The sequence below is a fragment of the Ornithodoros turicata genome, unplaced genomic scaffold (genome assembly GCF_037126465.1).
Source record: "Ornithodoros turicata isolate Travis unplaced genomic scaffold, ASM3712646v1 Chromosome137, whole genome shotgun sequence".
NCBI lineage: Eukaryota > Metazoa > Arthropoda > Arachnida > Ixodida > Argasidae > Ornithodoros > Ornithodoros turicata.
The window spans coordinates 200159-223806 of NW_026999313.1; the positions used below are offsets into that span (position 1 = coordinate 200159).

The window sequence follows — 23648 nt, forward strand, 5'->3', positions numbered from 1 at the left end:
ATTGAAAGACATCAGGTAAGTTACGCTAAAGTGCGTTTCAGAGCTCTTCAGTGACTTGTATTTACTGCGAAACAGATTGGGCATACGCTTCACCCGTGCAACTTCGTCATGTGCTCCACGGCAGCACAAGCCTTTACGGCTGTGCCACTGTATGTAAAAAATGCTGAGTGATTTTAATAAAGAATTTGCAGGGAAGTACAATGTGTCGCACCTTGTTGACTCTTTTACAGATGTGTGGAAACGTCGTAGCGGATGAATGTGAATTATGGATCTCCAAGTGGCGTCCCCCGCGTCATTTTCAAGATTTTACCCGTTTTGAAGGGATGTAGTGAATGTGCGAGGCATTCACGTTCCTACTACGTGGTTATCCATCGGACGGTCGCCGATGACGGACTTTGCCGTTTTTTCATGGCAATAGGGCTGTTGATAGGGAGAGTGCTAGGCTACTGCAGACTGCAACCATAGGCGCTGTGTCTAAAGGTATGCGTATACGTCGATGCGTACTTCACAGTGACATTTTGCTGTAGCAGTGTTTTTGAAATTACATTTCTTGCAGGTTAAGCTCACATGACGCGGCAGGGAAGGGAGTCCGTGGCGAAAAGTGAATATAGCCGAAGTTGGATAGCGTTAATTTTTGCGCACGAAAGGCAAGCTGGACACATCGCAAATCTCCAATTGTACGAAACACAGTGCAGCATGGTCGTCGGTTATGCCAGTGCTTCAACATATGTTTCAGCGTCGCACTTCGGACATTGCGGGCATATACCTTTAAGTTTTTCCCCTTGTGGACCGATGCTGTGTGTGTTCATGGACATCATGTTTTCAAAGACATGTAAGTTCTCAATAATAATGCGAAAAAAATGCTGGTCATGTTACGCTGTGATATAATACCTGGTGAGGTAATACGATGCTATGACGCTCAGTTTCATACGAAATAAAGTGTTTGATCTAATGTTGCTTGTTTGTGCCACTGATACGCACTGCTGTGCGGTGTTGATGTAAGGTTCAGAGAACGCCAGTAAGCCTGGCTAAGGCACGGGAAAAAGGTCCACTAGAGGTCCGTAAAAGGTCGTCATTGACGTACTATGGACTTCCTTGGGACGTGCGCGGATGTTATTTTGGCAGTTCTGAGTACGTCCCAAGTATGTCAAAATTATGTTTCAGGATGTCCTCAGGATGTCTTCATCGTCCTGAGGGTAACATCATGTAGACGTCCTTGGGACATCGGTGGTTTACTGGGTTTTTTGACGTCGAGGAAGACCGCTGCTGTGAGCTTCCCTTCCGATCGCGCTTGTTGTACACTAGAGACAATGTCGATGACGTTGTCTATCGCCGACCTGCCTTGACGGAAGCCGGCCATGACTTCAGGGAAGAAGTTCGAGGCTTCGAGAAACCAGTTCAGGCGAGATTGGACCATCCGCTCCATGACTTTCCCTGCGCAGCTTGTAAGTGCGATTGGCCGAAAAGAGTCGGTATTGTGAGGGGACTGGCCAGGTTTAAGGATAGGCACGATCCTCGCGGACTTCAAGTGCGGGGGGATGGAACTGGCCTTCCAAATTTCGTTGAAGAGGTCCAGAAGGAGCTGGCGGCCACAGAGCGGGAGATACCGCACTGCTTTGTAGGTGACTCCGTCAGGACCCGGCGACGTGTGCACAGGCGAGAGCCCTATAGCAGATTCGAGCTCGGTAAGCGAAAATGGGACATCCAATGACGGATCTGCGGAGGACTCAAGGGCTACAGGGATGTCAAGGGAAGACGCGAGAGGAGCGGCAGGTGTCGATGTCAGGCAGGCACAGTACTGCTCTGCAACCTCGACTTCAGAGCACCCAGTGGCAAGCGATAGTGAGCGGAAAGGATGCCTTTGGAAAACGGGAGTGGTGAGCCCTTTGAGCACCGACCAAATTCGAGACATGGGTGTTCTTGGAGACAGTGATGTCGCGAAGCTCCTCCAACGGTCGCGTGTCAGCTTGCACAGATGCCTATGAATCACCTTCTGTAGCCGCCTCGCTTCACTTTTGTCGAGTGGGAGATGTGTGCGTCGGGCGCGTCGCTCGGCGCGGTGGCGGATAGCGCGCAGCCTCTCATACTCCGCGTCGACGGACGTGAACTTGGCGGGTATGCGGTGCACCTGGGTCGCAGCGCGTGCCGCATTAGCAACCACATCGCAGAAGTCAGGGGCATTTTGGGGCCTCCAGTCTAAAAGAGAAGATTCGAGCATGCATCTGTAGGACTGCCAATCCGTTCTTTTAGCAGTGTGGTTATACACCGGGTAAAACGAGAAACAAATGCTCAGCCTTCTCCGTTTAGTTTTTTTTTTTTTTTTCATTTGAACAACGAACTTATTAGTTAGCATGGCCCAGCAAGTGGGACATGCGCTGCAGGTATGCCTTGATGACATGAGTAAACTGCTCTGTTACGTCTGTGAAGGGTGCTTCGTTTCCCAGCATCATTTCCCCTGAGCTGTATTTTCCGTACGCCCATGAAAAGGAAGAGCGAGCCTCTTGTATCGTCGCGTTGTTCGCCACGAAATTGCCTCGTCTCCTGCTTGGCGAAGCCCCGTTCAACAGAAGCCGAATGCGTACCTGCAAATGACGGTAAGAAGCATGAATACAAAGAGAGCAAGCGAGGAAGTATATATGCTATATTCTATTAATTATCATGATGATGTTCCCTGATTATGCGAATTTGTTGCTTACCTGGTTGTGCTTTACATTGTGTATGGTTGACTCAAATTCGACGAGGAACTTCGAAAACGTCATGTGGAGTTGGCTCTTGAATTTCATGCGCAGCTAATTATGCCACCCTTCGGCGTGATTGTTTGTGCGGAGATCGCCCTCATCCGCAAACTAATTCCAGAGATGAACGTTGGTAAGCCACTGCCGCCCGAAGTAGTCTACGTAAAGGCAAAGGGCCACAAGTTTCCTTCCAGATCCCTAGATGTTTCCAAGAAAGATCACTGACATTGGGAAACGCGGTACTTATCGAGAACACAGTTATAGAAAACAACACATCGTCAACTGGACGGTCACTGTAGGTCAGCGGTCCTGTGAGTCGGTTTGCGTTTTCTGTGATTCCCCGTTTGATCGATAATCCATTTGCATTCATGAATACAGTCACCTGCCATTCGCCCAGTGTCAAAATGGCCTGTGCTTTCATGAATGCAGCCAGGCAGTCGCCTGCCGAAAGGAGCAGAGCCTTTGGGAATTCCCCCATTTGGACGAAATGGGCTATTGGACGATACGGGTATTGGACGCGCTGGGCAAGTTTCTCCTCGCCTGTTCATTTCGTCCAAGTGTCCAGTACGTCAGATTTTTTTCGGACGAATTAAATATTTGAACGATGTGAGTACTTGGACGAAATAAACGCTTCTCATTTGACCCAAATGCTCAAAAGGCCCAAATTTTTTTTCGGGTCTTATGAACATTTGGACATTCTGATCACTTTGGCCTTATGCACACTTGGGCCATATGAGGTGATACCGTACTGCATAGAGGGTTTTTCAGTAACTGTGTGAAATGAAAAAAAGAGATGAAAGTACGCTACGGAAAAGCATGCGTTTTTCTGCGTTTTTTGTTTGTTTTTGTTTTGGTAAGCAAGTATGTTTCAAAACAACTAGTATTGATACGGGCAGCACAGCGTGGCGATGGCAATGATTTAATGGACAGAATGAGAATGCGCGTGACATGAGTCGTCGTCGTCACAATACCCCCCTCCCCTGAAGTCGTGACCTCCTGGACACGATGGTCAATGTAGATGAGCGAGGATGTCAGGTCGTGGACGTGGATGTCAGTGGACGAAAGATGAGGTGACGCTGTGCTGCCCACAGTAGCCCGGTGCATCCGGTGCGCTTGCCATGCTTGCCCTGCCATGCTACTGTCCTGGACGTCGTTCATCTACGGGTCTGGGGATCGTCTGGTCAGGTCCGTCGTCGTCGTCTAGTCTATCGCGTCGTCTGGGGAGGGCTGGGGCGTCGACGACCATCACAGCAACGTTGGGGTCAGAGCAATAGTACAGGAAGGGGGTCACCGGTGATGTGCGATAGATGTTCTTGTGGAGGATGTTTGAGGAGAAGCGAGCCAGCACCTCCACCAAATGATACAGGCAGCACAGCGTGGCGATGGCAATAATTTAATGGATAGAACGAGAATGCGCGTGACATTAGTCGTCGTCGTCAAAGTATGTTTCAACCAACAGCCCCTTTGTGTTTTATGTATGCTATGCGATCAACGACATTTATTCGTAGAGAGCTTTTGTCATATACTACAAGTGATTTTATCAAATTTTACTGTTTTTTTATTTTTCTTGACTGGAACTACGAAATTTGCCAAGACGGTGTGACGTAGCATGTCAGAAAGACATGTCAGATTTACCCCATTCCATTACGAAGTACATTCCCTGCTACAATGGTATTGAAGTTGGTAATACAATAATAGCTACAATGGTAATTTGCCTGTCCGGTTACGAAATCCGCGAGTCTCCTTTTCTGTCTGGCGATTTCGTTCAGCGATTACCATTGTATCAGGGTATAGTCGGGAATGTATCTTCTAATAGAATGAGATAAATGTGAGATGCGCCTTCGGTCTATGAAAAAAAAACAAAAAAAACGTTACATTCACTTACAGACTTCTGAGTTAATTTGACGCAGTTGAATTAATTAGACAAATTCGATAAAACAAATTCTATGTAGCGAACGTTCCCTACAGATACATATTTTGCCTGCATACTTTCCCCAGCGTTCCATCTGTTTCTGACATGATTACTAAGACATCCTGTAAATTGGCTTTTATAGTTCCCCTTTGTTGCGAAATGTTCATCAGCTGCAGCCAACTGCCGTGCTTGCGTAGCAAAGCCGTGTCTTGGACCTTGGATAGCCGAAGTAAAAGTTTTCAAACGTGCCGGTTCAGCCTCGACGGTATCCACGTTGAAGTTGCGTACCTCACATCGTGAGAACGCGCGTCAACACAAGAACCACGCGTACAAATAAGAGGTCTTATTCGTGCTTCTTTCCCGCTCCCAGTCTCGTTTTTCCCTCTCTGGTTGTATGATATCAATTCGGTGCTTTCTAGGCATTCTACCTCTTATAAGTATAGTTTAGCACCTACAGAGAAAACAAAGTGAAATGGACACCGCTATGAGGTCCACATATACCGTATTTTCACGCGTATTAGCCGCACCGCAGATAAGCCGCAGGACTCGTTTTTAGATACATTTTGAAAATGTTTTTGCAGATAAGCAGCACTCGCAGATAAGCCGCGGGTAATACGACGCGACTGCTTTGTGCCCTAAACCAGTGATGCACAAACAAAATCAATAGAGACGCTCAACGCTCGTCGACGCCGTACTCCCTGCCAGCTGCCCTATTCCCGTACTGGTCCGCGACGTCGACGACTTTTAGTTTGAAGCCGCTGTCGTAGATGTGCTTCCGCGTTGGAGCCATGCCTCACCTCTTAACTGCCGTGCCCGTGTCCACGAATGCTGCTGCTCTGGTCAAATGAGAACTCACGCTTAGCTGACCACGTTTCATCTCGATGTCAGGTGTATTGAACACGACCTACTCTATAGAAACATACTCTATAGAAACACTCTTATAGAGTAGGTCGTGGTATTGAACCCTTCCTGTGGGTCTGCCGACAAAGGAGACCCCAGGGAAGGCCATAAACCCTGTGGTCCACATTCCGGTGTCGGCATAATGTATAACAAATGAGGTCAGTTCTAGCGTTCTACTAAGATCGGATTGTGCCCTTGTTGTGTGTTTTTCGTGGATTGAGGAGTTAGTGGTATTCCAGGAGACATTATTAATCACTAGCTGTCACCCCTTTTGTTAAAGCTGCGTGGGGGAATGTATTCGGAAGGTCAGTCCACTCGAATATGGACCCGCCCGTTCGTGCACTGGCAGGGCGGTCCTGCTCCTAAAAACATGGGGCAATGTCGGCCCTTTCGTTTAATCCGGGGTATGGGGAAAATACCAGGAAAAAATAGCCATCAGATAAGCCGCACCCGCGGATAAGCCGCAGAGCGTCCGCGGAGAAAAAAAATCACGCATAAGCCGCGGCTAATACGCGTGAAAATACGGTATTTTGGGTATTTGGGAAAACATGTCATTTTCGAAAAGTGCGGCAGCAGTGCACGCGGCTGCCGCCGGCCAAAAATGGGCCAAATGCCGCCGCTGACACAGACTGCATCGGCGCCATGACCGGCGCTTACCTCTATGCAAGAGTGCAAACGGAATGAACGCAGCCTGTAAGTTTTCATTTTCTAAAAAAAATTGTGGGTTACTTCTGGATTACGTCGGCGTAAAAGTTTGCCCTTTAGCCACGCGACTTCTGAAAATTTCACAGCTGTGAAAGCAGACATATATTGCATAAAGATATGTATGTGGTCATTCTCTGACGTTCCTTAAAATGCAGAAGAAACGACTCAAATTAATCTTAATTTATTTTATTTATTTCAGCCGTTTCTAATTTATAGCAGCCATTAAATCATCTGGCGGCGGGCGGCGGCACAGCGTGGCTTCCGTGTTTTATGGCCGCAGCATGGCACACATCTATCCAATCCAAGCCGTGTTCTTGGAACTTTGTGATTGTGCGGGAACGTTCGTTGTTGTCTACTTGTGCAAAAAAAGGTGTAGTATGTGTCATTCTTGATGCACGTCGTGTCATTAACTAAAATCCACAGCTTAGATATGTTCAGAATCTAATCTGACTGTACCCAAAGCCAAGACAACCTTGTTTGTGTGACTTTGACGTAGCGCCTGTTGTTTCATTGGCGTGGTTCTTGTCAAGAACAATCTTGTGGGGCAAAAGCTAGTTTAGCCCAATGCTATAGCCACTAATTTACGGGTAGTGTTACTTTGAAGAAATGTTCGTTCTGTCGCCTGGACAGAATCACTAAAATAACGTTTTCGTGTCGTTTCAGTTGCGTTCTTCCGCTCTCGTGTTGTGCACCGAAGTCTAGTTCTTTTATTCCTGATTCTGCGGAAAGTGGACATGTGGCACCACGTTTTCGGGGTCTATTTATACGATGCAACTTTGGATGCAGCTTCGTTCCAGCAGTGGTTGCGCGAAATTGATGTTTCATAGAGTAGGCACCATTCACACGGTGAGCAACTTGCCGCATCCTAGTGTTCAGCGAACTCTTGGATTGGCGAGAGAAAAATGTCATTATCCGATCATCATGTTTTGTGTAGCGAAAAGGCTGCTGTTATGACTTATAATGCATACAACGGTGGAGGGCCCCCACGCACATATACAGGGCACGGAAGTGAAGGACGTTCGGACATACAGATATCAGGTTGTGTGGTTTGCGAACGAACAAAATGATGTGAGGGAACACGAAGACGGGGTTACGAGGAAAGTAAGGAGGAACGCGTTGGTTATGAAAAGCAGAGCGCTCTGGATTTAGTCTGGGCAAGACGTAATGCGAATGGTATGGAAGGCAGTAATCGTACCAGGCACGACCTTTGGGAATGCAGTCTTAAGCATAAATGTGGGCATCTTACATTAATTTTTGACTCGACAAAGGGGTGTAGGGTGAATAGCACTTGGAGTGCACGGGACAACACCCAATGAGGGGGTCGCTGGCGATGTGGGCTGGTCGACGTTTGAAAGCAGAGGAGCAGTAAGTGAAATACAATATGAAAATCGAGTTTGAACATTAAAGGGGCACTAAAATGCGAAAACAACTTGTTCTCAAATGAAAGTCCATGTTTCAGTTAGTACAAATCAAACAAAATTAGTTCACACAACGCTACCATTTAGAAGAAAAATGCAATGAAAACAGAGCCGTCTTTGGTGGCAATGAATGGGATCCCAAGGAGGCAAAGATTGTCATCGTCCAATGAGACAGAAGGAGAGGCACACCTATCGTGCGTGTGTGGATTGGGAATGGGTCCAACTGTAGTGTGCCTTATATGTGCGGCATGATGCCCACTGCTGCATTTTTTGATAATGATTCACTGAATTGTATAGAACAACAGTTCTCGCAAATGTTCCAATGACAACACTTATCTTCACGTCCTTCAGACAGAGACGCCAGTCCGCTTTGCAACGCACACTGTTTTCCAACCAGACTGCTCCATGGCGTGACGCACATGTTTGACTAGAAACACTGTTGCACGAGCTGAAGCGTCATGCACTGCTTAGTGCTTGCAAGCAAGAAAGAGACCGGTATAATGAATATTGTAGCTTCAAAATGGAATCAAAGTTTTGAATTATGATGACTACTACGAAATTAACATGTGTGTTACATAATTTGAAGTAATTTGTTTTTGCATTTTAGTGTCCCTGTAAAGTGCCACTATGGACTAAATCGTGTTTCTTCAGAAACCTACACAGGTTATGTTACTGAAATCTTCTTGTCTCGCTTTACATTCCTGCAAAATATTTTGGCTCTATTTGACGCGAAAGCCAGAAAAAATTTTTGTTTTTGAGGACAGTGACGTCATGTTAGGCTTTGACGGAGTGCCTGGCTCTCACCTGGCAACGTTGTTGCCCTTCGCGTCCTCCGGGGGCTCACTTTTTTAACTCCATTAGCGGAGCCCCACGTGACACGTCATCTGACTGCTCCGACCTTGGAGAAAACACAAAGAAATCAGAAGACATCTCTCCAATCTTCCCCTCTTTCTATCAGTGTCACGTGACTTCTCCACCATGTGACCCTCCCTGTACGCCGGCGTCATTGCTAGGAGACGAATACCCTCTCCAGAACATGACATCATTGCAATTTGTGGGCTTATGATTACGTCACCCACTCCACGCGTCATCGAAACTTGTGGGGGCTCAGCAGGTCTTCAAAACTTGACAGAAATGCACAGGGTTCGTAAACAGGATTGAAATTTTGCGTATAGAGTCCTTAAAGCACCTTCTTTTCATGGACTAAATAATATAACGCTGTTTTCCGAGTCTGGAGTGGCAAGGTATAACAACTGGCGCAAGGAAGGGACTGTCATATATATGCCTCCAAAATATTCACACCTGGTTGTGGAAGAGACCCAGAATGCTTACAGCAAGCGACCTCACATGTACCAAAGTAGAAAGAAAGAAGGGTACGAACGAAAACCAGTTAGCGAAGTTGAGACGAGAAGATGGCGGGAAGACACATGCAGGGGAAGCCAGTAGCGAAAATGCAGACTGAGAGAAATACGGAGATCGCCAGAACGGAGCTGTTTGACAGTTCGTACAGGAGCACTCTATTGTTCGATGCGAGAATGCGTATGTTAAAGACCAAAACCTATTACGCAAAATTCCAACGGGTATGTTGACACGTTATGTAGTTGGTGCACGGAGGGGTAGGGGAGGCGGCGGATCATGTCATATTGCGATGTAGGCCGTCCGGCGCCAAAAGTGAGCGTCAACCTTTAGGTAGAATTTGATACCTAAGCTAGTGGGCCTACTTTTACAATTTCATGTGCACAACATAGTAATGTAGATATGAGAATTGGCCAGAGCACACAAGCGGCTGCGTAGTAGTCGTACAGATGTTCGAACTAAACAACTGATCTGTAAATAGCAAATATCTTATCGTGTTTTTTATCCAAATATTTTTGGATGTCGCACTGACCACTTGTCTCCTTCAGTGTTCAACTAGGTGCAGTTCAAACGTACGTGGTGTGGAGCATCACTGAAAATTGTTCGGCTGGAACAATTCAGCACAGCATTGGTCTGTCATCTGCATGCTGTGCAGCTTCTGCATCTGAAGAGGTTTGCGAGGAAGAAGTTAATCATGAAGCTATCAGGTAAGTGGAAAGGCATGCCTCGTGTTCTCTTTCTACAAGCATTATTGTAAAGTGCTGGCTCCCTCAGCAAGCTCAACGTATTTAGGAAAGGTTTGGCTACTCTGCAAGATAGCAAACTGCTGTATGACAGCAGTTACTGCATGGGGTATGATCATAATGCGAATAGTTGTCTTTTCATGCTGTATGGACTACATTATGTTCCCCGATGAAAATATATTTTTTTCTTTGCAGTAATTATGCATTTGTATCTCTGACATAGTTTTGTCAACAAAAAGTCCGCAACTGCAGCATTCTCATCAAAACCCATATACTTTAGGATACAGTGGGCAGCTATAACATGTCGCTCCAGCTTCGAGCGGACACGAAGCAGAGGTGCAAGTTGCATTTTGTGCACACGACCTTTGTGAGTGATTGACACTCTTGACACCGAAGCTTTTTGGTGTCGTAGCTGGGCCAGTGCACGACAGCGTCGTTCGCAACATGAATGTTGGTCATCTTGACTGGTTAAAGCACGGAACTTCCTTTTGGTTTCTTTGCTCGGCCTTCCGCGCTTGCAAATTTTCGAGTTGACGAACGACAGCGCTTCAACGATTGACATTTTGAACTCGTAAAGTGAACGTACATCCTTCTCGAGCACATGCCAGTCTTGTGCTGGTACAGGAGCCATGAGACAATGCATACAAAGTCGAGCATGTGGAAGAAGACCCTGAGGTACTACTTCTTAGAACGTATTCGCATCCTGTACAGTGTGACCAGCGAGTCCAAAAGGTCCACTACCCCCTCCCATGAACTTGTATGTGGACACTGACGCAGGACAGGTGACAAGGATTTTCTTATTTGTTTTCTTCTTCTTGTCCCATTTTTCAACAAGTGAGTTTGGAAAGGCATCAACAAAGGGGCTGAGCAGGTGCACAGACCTGTTATCCATCCACTTCATGAGCTTGAGTTCCACATTGCCAGCATATGGAGTTTTTTCCTGTAGCATTCCTCGACCTTTCCTTTTAATTTCTTTGTCAGTGCTCAATGTGACTCCAGGTACTCTGTTTGAACGTCGAGCAGCTCGTGCTTTAGAGCAGTTTCGGGGGTTCTAACTCTTGCCCAGCAAAGTTCTCAGACCTGTTTCTTCTGCATTGTAGTTTCTCTCCACTGTGGCTTGTTTGACAGCGTAGACTGCACCACTTCAGAGCCTGCATAATCATCTGACTCATCTGCACTCCATTGCTCGTGTGAGGGCTGAATTGCTGAAAATACAACGTAAATAATGATCACAATGATAATGATATTGCAGTTATATTCCACCAAGAAAGTGGGCATCAAGTTTAAACTGAACAAAGGTCTCACTTGTACTCGCGAATAATCAACTTCAGGAGTACTCACCTGACTGACGACGTCCTTTGCCTTCTTCATCATTACTGGATCCTTGCAGCATCTCGTCATCGCTTTCCGAAGGCAGAACGATGACGTGAGCTGTGTTTTTCTTGTAGAAGAAACTGGAGTGCATCTACAGAAGTTACCAAAGAAAAAGGACATATCTCACTCGAAGCCCTGGGATCCCACTGTATACTGAGGGATACACGTGAAAATTGCCGCCTGACCAAAGCCCAGATGCACAATACGCACAACTCGTGTTACACTCACTTAGAATTTCCAAGCATGGAAAAAAAAAGAGGTCAACTCAGGGGAGAAAATGCAATGCTTACCGTCATACAATCTGTGTTGTCATTAGCAAGAAGAGGAGGCCCCACACTGGGTAACGTGCTCCTACTGTGTGCAGATGAGGTGGTAGCGTCCTCTTTTGATATGATCGTGAAGCGCTATCCCCAGTGAGCAAATTTTTGCTAAATACGAACAAATAGAAGGCTGAAATACTTTGGAAAGCAATTTTATTTTCCATGTATCTTTCAGGATACGGTTGGCCATAGAAGGTTAACATTTTTCTCTGTGCTCCCCCATTACATGTATGAGTGCAACCAATGGTCTACCAGGCAAAGTGATGTCAAACACACATCCTAGAAACATACCCCTACTGTAATCTCCGCTGTACCCCTGGTCTCAGTGGTTTATGTAGAATCACAAGCAAGTGGGTCACTATTACAGCTGTGTCACGACAGCTTAAAATATTGTTACTCACATGTCATTGCAGCTGAAATAGGAAGGGCCATGGTGTAGCGAAAGTTCCCTACAGATACATATTTTGCCTGCATATTTCCCCCAGCGTTCCATCCGTTTCTGACGTGATTACTAAGACATCCTGTAAATTGGCTTTTATAGTTCCCTTTTTGTTGCGAAATGTTCATCAGCAGCAGCCAACTGCCGTGCTTGCGTAGCAAAGCCGTGTCTTGGACCTTGGATAGCCGAAGCAAAAGTTTTCAAACGTGCCGGTTTAGTCTCGACGGTATCCACGTTGAGGTTGCGTACCTCACATCGTGAGAACGCGCGTCAACACAAGAACCACGCGCACAAATAAGATGTCTTATTCGTGCTTCTTTCCCGCTCCTAGTCTCGTTTTTTTCCTCTCTGGTTGTATGATTCGGTGCTTTCTAGGCATTCTACCAGTTATAAGTATAGTTTAGCACCTACAGAGAAAAGAAAGTGAAACGGACACCGCTATGATGTCCACAGATATTTTGGGTATTTGGGAAAACATGTCATTTTCGAAAAGCGCGGCAGCAGTGCACGCGGCTGCCGCCGGCCAAAAATGGGCCAAACGCCGCCGCTGACACAGACAGCATCGGCGTCATGATCGGCGCACACCTCTATGTAAAGTGCAAACGGAAAGAACGCAGCCTGAAGGTTTTAATTTTCTAAAGGATATTGTCCGTTACTTCTGGATTACGTCGGCGTAAAAATTTGCCGTTTAGCCACGCGACTTCTGAAAATTTCACAGCTGTGAAAGCAGACATATATTGCATAAAGATATGTATGTGGTCATTCTCTGACATTCCTTAAAATGCAGAATCAACGATTCAAATAAATCTGAATTTATTTTATTTATTTCAGCCGTTTCTAATTTATAGCGCCGTTAAATCATCTGGCGGCGGCACAGCGTAGTTTCCGTGTTTTATGGCTGGCAGCGTGGCACACATCTATCCATTCCAAGCTGTGTTCTTGGAAGTTTTTGTGATTGTGCGGGTACGTTCGTTGCTGTCTGCTTGTGCAAAAAAAGGTGTAGTATGTGTCATTCTTGATGCACGTGGTGTTATTAACTAATATCCTCGACTTAGATATGTTCAAAATCTAATCTGGCTGTACCCAAAGACAAGACAACCTTGTTTGTGTGACTTTGACGCAGCGCCTGTTGTTTCATTGGTTGTGTCATTTCAGTCCTTGTCAAGAACAATCTTGTGGGGAAAAGCTAGTTTAGCCCAAAGCTATAGCCACTAATTTACGGGTAGTGTTACTCTGAAGAAATGTTCGTTCTGTCGCCTGCACAGAATCGCTAAATTACGTTTTCGTGTCGTTTCAGTTGCTTTTTTCCGCTCTCGTGTTCTGCACCGAGGTCTAGTTCTTTTATTCCTGATTCTGCGGCAAGTGGACATGTGTCACCAAGTTTGCGGGGTCTATGTATACGATGCAACTTTGGATGCAGCTTCGTTCCAGCAGTGGTTGCGCGAAACTGATGTTTCAGAGAGTAGGCACCATTCACACGGTGAGCAACTCGCCTCATCCTAGTGTTGAGCGAACTCTTGAGATGGCGAAAGAAAAATGTCATTATCCGATCATCATGTTTTGTGTAGCGAAAAGGCTGCTGTTATGACTTCTAATGCATACAGCGGTGGAGGGCCCCCACGCACACATACAGGACATGGAAGTGAAGGATATCATACAGATATCAGGGTGTGTGGTTTGCGAATGAACAAAATGATGTGAGGGAACACGAAGACGAGGTTGCGCGGAAAGTAAGGAGGAACACGTTAGTTATGAAAAGCAGAGCGTTCTGGATTATTAGTCTGGGCAAGACGCAATACGAATGGTATGGAAGGCAGTAATGGTACCAGGCACGACCTTTGGGAGTGCAGTCTTAAGCATAAATGTGGGCATATAACATTAAATTTAGACTCAACAAAGGGGTGTAGGGCAAATAGAACTTGGAGTGCACGGGGCAACACCCAATGAGGCTTGCGATATGGGCTGGTCGACGTTTGAAAGCAGAGGAGCAGTAAGTGAAATACAATATGAAAATCGAGTTTGGACATTAAAGGGGCACTAAAATGCGAAAACAACTTGTTCTCAAATGAAAGTTCATGTTTCAGTTAGTACAAATCAAACAAAATTAGTTCACACAACGCTACCATTTAGAAGAAAAACGCAATGAAAACAGAGCCGTCTTTGGTGGCAATGAATGGGATCCCAAGGAGGCAAAGATTGTCATCGTCCAATGAGACAGAAAGAGAGGCACACCTATCGTGCGTGTGTGGATTTGGAATGGGTCCAACTGTAGTGTGCCTTATATGTGCGGCATGATGCCCACTGCTGCATTTTTTGATAACGATTCACTGAATTGTATAGCACAATAGTTCTCGCAAATGTTCCGCAGACAACACTTATTTTCACGCCCTTCAGACAGAGGCGCCAGTCCGCTTTGCAACGCCCACTATGTTTTTCACCCAGACTGCTGCATGGCGTGGCGCACATGTTTGACTAAAAACACTGTTGCACGAGCTGAAGTGTCCTGCACTGCTTAGTGCTTGCAAGCAAGAAAGAGACCGGTATAATTATTATTGTAGCTTCAAAACGGAATCAAAGTTTTGATTTATGATAACTACTACGAAATTAACATAGTGTGTTACATAATTTGAAGTACAGTAAAACCTCCAAAGTCGGACACCTCCCTACTGTGGACAAGATTTCATTGCACGGGCAGGCTCCCATTGAAACTACATGGGGACGAAATTCTCTATGTCGGACACCTCCCTATCCCGGAAGTAGGACAGGGTTTTCCCTGCTAAGTCGGACAAAACCCTGGCCAAATTACCTCAATCTCGGCCCATCTTTGCACCAAAAAGACCCAAAATGAGCCAGTGGCCTTGACTTTTGCTCCTTTTTTTCCCCTATACTGGTCTCAGCATTTTGTTGCTTTAGTTTTTAGAGTCCAAAAACAAGTGCTGTCAGTCTACATTGTAATTCTTTGTGTGAGCACTTATCTTCGGTTTGTCTATAGCCTTTGAATGCGCACTGCACGAAAGCAATGAAAAGCGGGCTGACGCTTCAGAGACAAGTCCTCGCTACTCGAAAAGCTTCAGAGGTAATGCCATTGAGTGGAATCTGAACGGAATTGAATCTGCTAAAATCAGTAATAATTATCAGTGAAGAGTGGGTAGAGGTACCACTACCACCAGGTACCACTAAGCACCATAAATTGAAGAAGGGGGACATTTCTGGCAACACAGCTGTGACCTTTTCCATTTTTTGTTTCCGTCATATTCTGTAACTCGGACACCTCTATAAGTAGGACACGCTTCGGCTGCACCGCGGGTGTCCAACATAGGAAAGTTTCACTGTAATTTGTTTTTGCATTTTAGTGTCCCTGTAAAGTGCCACTATGGACTAAATCTTGTTTCTTCAGAAACCTACAGAGGTTATGTTACTGAAATCTTCTTGTATCACTTTACATTCCTGCAAAATGTTTTGGCTCTACGTGACGCGAAAGCCAGAAAAACTTAATTTTTATTTTTGAGGACTGTGACGTCATGTTAGGCTTTGACAGAGTGCCCAGCTCTCGCCTGGCAACGTTGTTGCCCTTCGCGTCCTCTGGGGGGCTCACTTTTTGAACTCCATTAGTGGAGCCCCACGTGACACGTCATCTGATTGCTCCTACCTTGGAGAAAACACGAAGGATTGAGAAGACATCTCTCCCAAATTCCCCTCTTTCTGTCAGTGTCACGTGACTTCTCCACCATGTGACCGTCCCCGGACGCTGGCGCCGTTGCTAGGAGACGAATGCCCTCTCCGGAACATGACATCATTGCAATTTGTGGGCTTATGATTACGTCACCCGCTCCACGCGTCATTGAAACTTGTGGAGGCTCAGCAGGTCTTCAAAACTTGACAGAAATGCACGGTGTTCATAAACAGGACTGAAATTTCGCGTATAGAGTCCTTGAAGCACCTCCTTTTCATGGACTAAATAATATAACGCTGTTTTCCGAGTCTAGAGTGGCACGTTAAGGTATAACAACTAGGCAAGGAAAAGATTGTCATATATATGCCTCCGAAATATTGACACCTGGTTGTGGAAGAGACCAAGAATGCTTACAGCAAGAGACCTCACATGTACCAAAGTAGAAAGAAAGAAGGGTACGAACGAAAACCAGTTAGCAAAGTTGAGACGAGAAGATGGCGAGAACACATGGGCAAGGAAAGCCAGTAGTGAAAATGCAGACGGAGAGAAAGAATGAATGGTTTGATGCAAGAATACGTATGTTGAAGACCAAAACCTATTACGCAAAATTCCAACGGGGATGTTGACTCGTTATGTAGTTGGTGCACGGAGGGGTAGGGGAGGTGGCGGATCATGTCATATTGCGATGTAGGCCGTCCGGCGCCAAAAGTGAGCGTCAACTTTTAGGTAGAATTTGATACCTAAGCTAGTAGGCCTACTTTTACAATTTCATGTGCACAACAGAGTAATGTAGATATGAGAATTGGCCAGAGCACACCAGCGACCGCATAGTAGTCGTACCTCGACAGGTGTTTGAACTAAACAACTGATCTGTAAATAGCAGATATCTTATCTTGTTTTTTATCCAAATATTTTCGGATGATGCACTGACCACTTTTCTCCTTCAGTGTTCAACTGGGTGCAGTTCAAACGTACTTGGTGTGGAGCATCACTGAAAATTGTTCAGCTGGAACAGTTCAGCACAGCATTGGTCTGTCATCTGCGTGTTGTGCAACTTCTACATCTGAAGAGGTTTGCGAGGAAGAAGTTAATCAAGAAGCTATCAGGTAAGTGGAAAGGCATGCCTCGTGTTCTCTTTCTACAACCATTATTGTAAAGTGTTGCATCCCTCAGCAAGCTCAACGTATTTAGGAAAGGTTTGGCTTCTCTGCAAGATAGCAACCTGCTGTATGACAGCAGTTACTGCATGGGGTATGATCAAAATGCGAATAGTTGTCTTTTCATGCTCTATGGACTACATTATGTCCCCAGATGAAAATATATTTTTTTTCTTTGCAGTAACTATGCATTTGTATCTCTGACATAGTTTTGTCAAAAATCTGCAACTGCAGCATTCTCATCAAAACCCATATACTTTAGGATACAGTGGGCAGCTATAACATGTCGCACCAGCTTCGATCAGACACGAAGCAGAGGTGCAAGTTGCGTTTTGTGCACACAACCTTTGTGAGTGAATGGCGTAGCTGGGCCAGTGCGCGACACCGTCGTTCGCAACATCAATGTTGGTCATCCTAACTGGTTGAAGCACGGAACTTTCTTTTGGTTTCTTTGCTCGGCCTTCCGCGCTTGCAATTTTTCGAGTTGACGAACGACAGCGCTTCAACGATTGAGATTTTGAACTCGTAAAGTGAAAGTACGTCCTTCTCGAGCACATGGCAGTCTTGTGCTGGTATAGGAGCCATGAGACAATGCATACAAAGTCGAGCATGTGGAAGAAGACCCTGAGGTACTACTACTTAGAACGTATTCGCATCCTGTGCAGTGCGACTAGCCAGTCCAAAAGGTCCACTCCCCTCCTCCCATGAACTTGTATGTGGACACTGCCGCAGGACAGGTAACAAGGATTTTCTGATCTGCTTTCTTGTCCCATTTTTCAACAAGTGAGTTTGGAAACGCATCAACAAAGGTGCTGAGCTGTTATCCATCTACTTCATGAGCTTGAGCTCCACATTGCCAGCGTATCGAGTTTTTTCCTGTAGCATTCCTCGACGTTTCTTTTTAATTCCTTTGTCAGTGCTCAATGTGACTCCAGGTACTCTGTTTGAATGTAGAGCAGCTTGTGCTTTAGAGCAGTTTCGAGGGGTTCTAACTCTTGCCCAGCAAAGTTCTCGGACCTGTTTCTTCTGCGTTGTAGTTTCTCTCCACTGTGGCTTGTTTGACAGCGTAGACTGCACCACTTCAGAGCCTGCATATTCATCTGACTCATCTGTACTCCACTGCTCGTCTGAGGGCTGAATTGCTGAAAATACGACTTAAATAATGATGACAATGATGATGATATTGCAGTTATATTCCACCAAGAAAGTGGGCATCAGGTTTAAACTCCTTTGACCGTGATATCCGTGCCTGTAATTCACGGAGGTACGGTTTCATGAAGTGAAGACTGCTGGTCGTTGTGATTTGTGATTACATTTGACATTTGTGATTACATTTACTTTGACCGTGATATCCGCGCGTGTATTTTACGGAAGCACGCGTTCATGAAATCAAGCGTTTGACGACTTTTTTGCGCTGTTCATAGTTGCACAAAGAGATGCGATGTCGTTGCGGAACTTGTGCTATTTGCTCGCGCGAAAGTGTAGCAGAGTGCAGTGCAGTAAGAATAACTATGCAGGCAAGGACAAAGAAACAGGCTGGAAGCGTATAAAACGGTTTATTGGGAGTCAAATACGGAGATTCCGTAAAGTTTGTGTCATCTCTCAAAACATCTTTACTTATAGTCCAGATACAAAGGACCACAATCACATGGCATCCTTTGCTCTTGATATGTATAGTGAGACAGCCAAAAACAGATGAGCACTGTTGTACGATGACCGCCTGCTGAGTGCTCCTGGAACACTTTTATTTATAAACCCCTCAATACCTCCAGTCTTTCAACCTAGTACCTGCATATACTTGTTGAGGAAGATATCATAGGTATTATTCCAGGCATCCTCGCACTCACCCTTCAATGAGCTCGATATTTCTCATTGTAGCTCTTGTTGTATTAAGTATGCTGTTAAACACCAGCATCATCATCAAAACTACAACAGGATATGCCTCATCCATCAGCTGCGTTCCAACTGGACATAACAAAGTACGATTTCTACGCAACATCAAACTTTAGCAGATAGTAGTCAGTCTCAAAAGTGAATTTGTTTCAGAAGCCTGTGCAGGCAACATCCTGCAGCCCCCAGCATCCTCTCTAATATGATTAAGCTCTTATTTGGTTTATTCACATGACATCACTCGCATAGGAGTGCACAGAGTCGCTATTGCATTTGTTGTTATAATAGGTCCTCGATGTGAAGACCTACACGTTTAAGTAATTTTCGTGACACCCATGTTGGGTGTTTTCCAAATATCATATGGCAGCAAACAAAAAGCCAAACCTCAAGGAACCTACACCACTTCACCTTTTTGTAGCTAGCACCCTCTTGGGGGTGAAGTCAGGGAAAGAACCTTAATCAAAACTGAGGACTACTTCAGGATGCTTCTGCCAACTTTCAAAGCAGTAGACTGTTTTCATGGCTAAATTTTGAAAACAGATAAAATCTGGCCCAGTTTGCATAAACTATTATGTACATTAAATTTATTATTTTTGTATGGCCTATATGTCACACCTGGAACATGCATGATTTCATACTTAGGCTCTTTCCTGTTGCGAGAGGAGCATTAATGCCTACAGATTAAAGCTTGTGTCATCACTAACTCAGTTACTTGGCTCTGATGGATGCTACGTGGTTGCAAACATTAATTTTCGCCAGCGATCATCACGCAGGTGACCTTCACCATAAAAAATTACCCGTTAGACTGATGACCACCAAACCTGTGATGCGGATGGGACCCCCTTGCTTGATCTGACATGAATTTGGCCAGCAACTTTTTAGGATTATTCATGTACAGTGAACTCCCCTTAACACGAACTTGAGGGGACCTGAGAAATCTGTTCGGCTTATCAGAAGTTCGGCTTAAGAGAAGTGTCCAATATATCATGCCTATAATGCTTAAATTGCTAATAGTTAATATCAAAAGACTTACATTAACAGACAAGAGAAAACCAGCGATTTATTTCAATGGCACAACCTTAAAAAGACTGAGATGTTTTTGTCCATCAGTTGTTGGCTAGCTAAACCATTCCGTAAGTTTTCGCCGCCTCTGTCCAGCAAGATGTTGTCCAGTGACAAAAGATGACATCTGTCCAATCTGGCTCAAATATCGCTCAGACCCCTCACGCTCCTGGAAAAACTGGAGCAGCACACTGAGAGCACTCTCAGCTGCATCGCAAGTCACTGGTGCAACTTCAACATCACAGTCTTCATCCTCATCAACTTCAGTGTTTGAGGGTTCATCAGTGTGTAGCACCTCTTCAATGATGGCATCCATAGTGTCATGCCTGCAGGTAGCAACATCTTCGTCCAGAGTGATGTAGGATTCGATGTCCACAGAGACACCTGCATTGCGGAGGTTAGAAAGCAGGCCGCTATCCTCTTGCATTCCTTCAGTCTTCAACAAGATTCTGCGCAGGCATGCCGTGCTCAAGAAACCCTGCATGACGGAATGAGTTCGCAATGGTGGTTTCTGTCACCATATCCCAGGCACGTGCCAGAAGATGGAGCGCACTTAGCAGGTTGACTTGATAGTCTTTCTCAGTCTCCATGCACAACAGCATGCGTTGGAGGAGCGATCGCCGATAATGTCGCTTCAGGCTGCTAATTACGCCCTGATCCATCGGCTGAAGCTTTGCTGTCGTGTTTGGCGGCAAAAACTCGAGCCGGATGGCCGAGAGTCCAGCGACATCACCATGGCCCGGGCAATTGTCCACAAGAAAAAGAACTTTCCTCTTCTCTCGCACAAAGCGACGATCCATGCCCCGCAACCACTGCTCAAACAGTGCCTGAGTCATCCATGACTTGGAATTCGCCGTATAGTCCACAGGCAGTGTCTTCACGTGTTTAAAGCAGCGTGGAGACTTGGCCTTGCCTATCACCAACAACTTCAGTTTGTCAGTCCCACTCATGTTCGCACCAACAAGCACTGTAATGCGCACCTTGCTGTGCTTACCTCCTGTGCACGTATCTCCGACAAAAGTCAGCGTCTTGTCAGGAAGCAGTTGATAGTACAGCTCGAAGCAGAGTTAACTGGAACGCCGCTTCGACCGGCGGAGCAAGAGGGGAGCCACCCTGGCGGCCTTTAGCAGAAATAAAGGGAGAGGGCGTTTCGACATTTCCATTCCAGTTGGAGGGGCGTTCGCTGTGGTGTGCCGAACAGTGCCCAATCAAGCTGGCGTTATCAGCGCTGCGCCTATTTGTGTTTTGGGCGATTGTGTCTGAGATAATGCGAAGAATCGATGTCATGGCAGGCGCCTAGAAACAGGTTGGCGCATGGGCACGCGTCATCCGAAACGCTCATTGTGTGATCGAATGAAATGAATAACTTCTCTCTTTCGGAAAAATTACTGTACTCAGAATAGAGGATGCGAAGAGGCTGGAAATAATTAACGATGGTAATCGCGAAACCATCGTAATGAGTTTTTAAATAATACAAAAAATGCTTTCATGGTATAGCATCTCGCGTTTCTCGGGAGTTTCTCGGAAGAACAGCCAATTAGTGCACTCAAATATTTGTCTGCATGCTGGCACACAGTTCATGGAGTCACCGTGAAGGTTTTCTATTATTGGTGTAGTGAATGACAGAGCTAGACAAATTCACCATGACCTTTGTCCTTACTTCAGTTTTCGTCGGCAGAGGTTCGTTCCTACCTCGACTGCACGTTCCCCAAATTTGCCTCTCCCACCTTTCGTAAATATCATTTAGATTTTTTTTCCCAATATCAATCCTTTTTCTGAAAAATTTCCTCATCTGGATCACTTCACCTGAATTTTAATTTTGGAAGTTTAGGAGAAGTGAGAGACGACTGGTTCGCACGTGCTAACCTGGCGCGCGCCATCGGGATATCGTCGATTCTTCGCAATCCCTCAGACACGGTCGCCCAAAACAAACGAGCGCAGCGTTGATAACGCCAGCCTGCTTGCGCAATCTTCGGCACGCCACAGCGAACACCCCTCCGACTAGAATGGAAATGTCGAGACCTCCTCGCCCTTTATTTCTACTAGACGCCACCAGGGTGGCTCCCCCCTTGCTCCGCTGGTCGAAGCGGCGTTCCAGTTAACTCTGCTTCGAGCTGTACAACGCGGTTTCGTCCGCGTTGTACACGTCTGCGGGGTCGTACTCTTCAAGCAACTGTCGCAACCTAGAAGACCGCCAGTCCTGGCAAACAGAACCCCAACAACGGAACGGAAAACCAGACCGTGACGCTTTCGGAAGCGGTCCATCCATCCATCGCTGCACGAGAACTCGATGTCCAAACGCGTGGCGATTTCCTCAGCTTTGGCACGTAGTACAGGTCCGTTGACAGGCAAATTTGCACTGCGTGCACGCTGGATCCACGTGACGAGGACGTCTTCTAGGTCCCTGTGTGCAGCTGTCCGCATCCTTTTTCGCTTCGGTCCGAAGCCTCCGTTGTTGAAAGACTCCAATATCCGAGTTTTGTCTTTCACAATTCCCGAAAGCGTGCTCTTGGGAATGCCAAACTTTTTCGCAATCTCTGTCTTCGAGAGCTTACCAGAATTCACCTCCGACAGTATTGCCACCTTCGTTTCAAGAGGAATCGACTGGCACGCCCGTTTCGACATTGCTGCGCTAGCGTGGCGAAGAAAACGTCGATGCCCCACGCAAAGAGAGACGCACGTGCAACAGGTTCGCTTGTCAACATGGACGGCGAGAAGAGAAAGCAGAGAAAGTCGTGGTCGGAGCATTCGGGATGTCGTGCTGTGATTGGCCGGCGCCCCTCGAGCTGCATGGAGAATCCACCAATTGTGCTTTCCTTACTCTCTCCCGCTCCTCATCCGGGGGTCAAAGGGGTGAGTGCGCTTAGAACAGCGCTGACGCCGGGCGGAATGCAGAAGCTTTTCGGAGCTGACGCGGCCTAGGGTTCGCGCTAACCGAAGCGGCAGACTGAAGCGGTTCGTCTTAAGCGAATTTTTTTTACATGGGTGTCTATGGGGAATCAACCAAATACTTCCGTTTTGTTCCGCATATACGGAAATTCGGCTTAAGCGGGTTCAGCTTAACGAGAGTCCACTGTACTACCTATGAAGTGTACCCGAATTCGCTGGAATAGTGAAAGAGTTTCTTCCAGCATGCATTGCATGCATCACTCTAAATCTACATAGGCATGCATAATGTAAAACCCCGAGAGTAGGGAACACGAAAGGACAGACACAAACATGAAGTCTCAAACACAGCTGAAAATTTTACTTCACATACAAGAATTATATACAACCAGAGGGAAGGGAACAACCAGTTGAGGACAAAAAGGGTCAGTTCGGGGGAACAAGAAGTCTGCTCAAGGCCGGACCGAGGATTACGGATGGGTTGCTGACACAGTTCCCACAAGAGGTTTTGCATAGGGTCTCTCTCAAAAGTCTTCTGTGGGGGTCCAATTCAGAAGCCTTTACAATTGTTTCATCCCATAGAGGAAAGCAATCTGAGCATTCTTCCAAATGCTTGACAATTTCGCAGTTTGAGACTTTATTTTTTACTTTTAATGAATGCTCTCTCAAACGATCATTTAAGCAACGCTTTGTCTGGCCAGTATAACAGAAACCACAAGCTAGGGGGATCTGATAAACAACATTTGAACAACAGGGGACGAATTTGTTCCGGTGATTCTTACAGGTAACTTCAGGTTTCGCGAAAGGCGTTAGGCGATCAAGACGGAAGTTGCTCTTGAAAACAAGGCTGACTTGAAATTTCTTCGCGACGGCCAACAAGTTGTGAGACACTTTGTGGAAGTAAGGTAATACAACACGTTTGGAAACGGAAGGCTTAGTTTCAGGCGAACGAGGAAGCAAGGTAGTATTTAACAAAACATTTAAAGAACCAAGTAACATGTGTTGGGGGTAACCAGCATCATTCAAACGGAGAAGCTGACTCTCCGCAGAGAGAAGAATCTGATGACAACAAGATTTT

General features: G+C 46.0%; 1 protein-coding gene across 2 annotated transcripts in view; it reads left to right on the forward strand.

Moving 5' to 3' along the window:
* Positions 1-9693: 9693 nt before the first annotated feature.
* LOC135372279 (uncharacterized) overlaps positions 9694-23648 on the forward strand; it is an 81082-nt gene continuing 67127 nt past the window's right edge. Inside the window, exons 1-3 of one of the 2 annotated variants that reach the window (XM_064605929.1) lie at positions 9694-9733; positions 13200-13382; positions 16523-16681. In XM_064605929.1, coding sequence (XP_064461999.1) covers positions 9721-9733; positions 13200-13382; positions 16523-16681 — 355 coding nt within the window. In that variant the 5' untranslated portion in view covers positions 9694-9720. Of the gene's footprint in view, positions 9734-10973; positions 10988-13199; positions 13383-16522; positions 16682-23648 lie in introns of those variants that run through there. The other variant, XR_010415932.1, reaches the window with a different exon arrangement.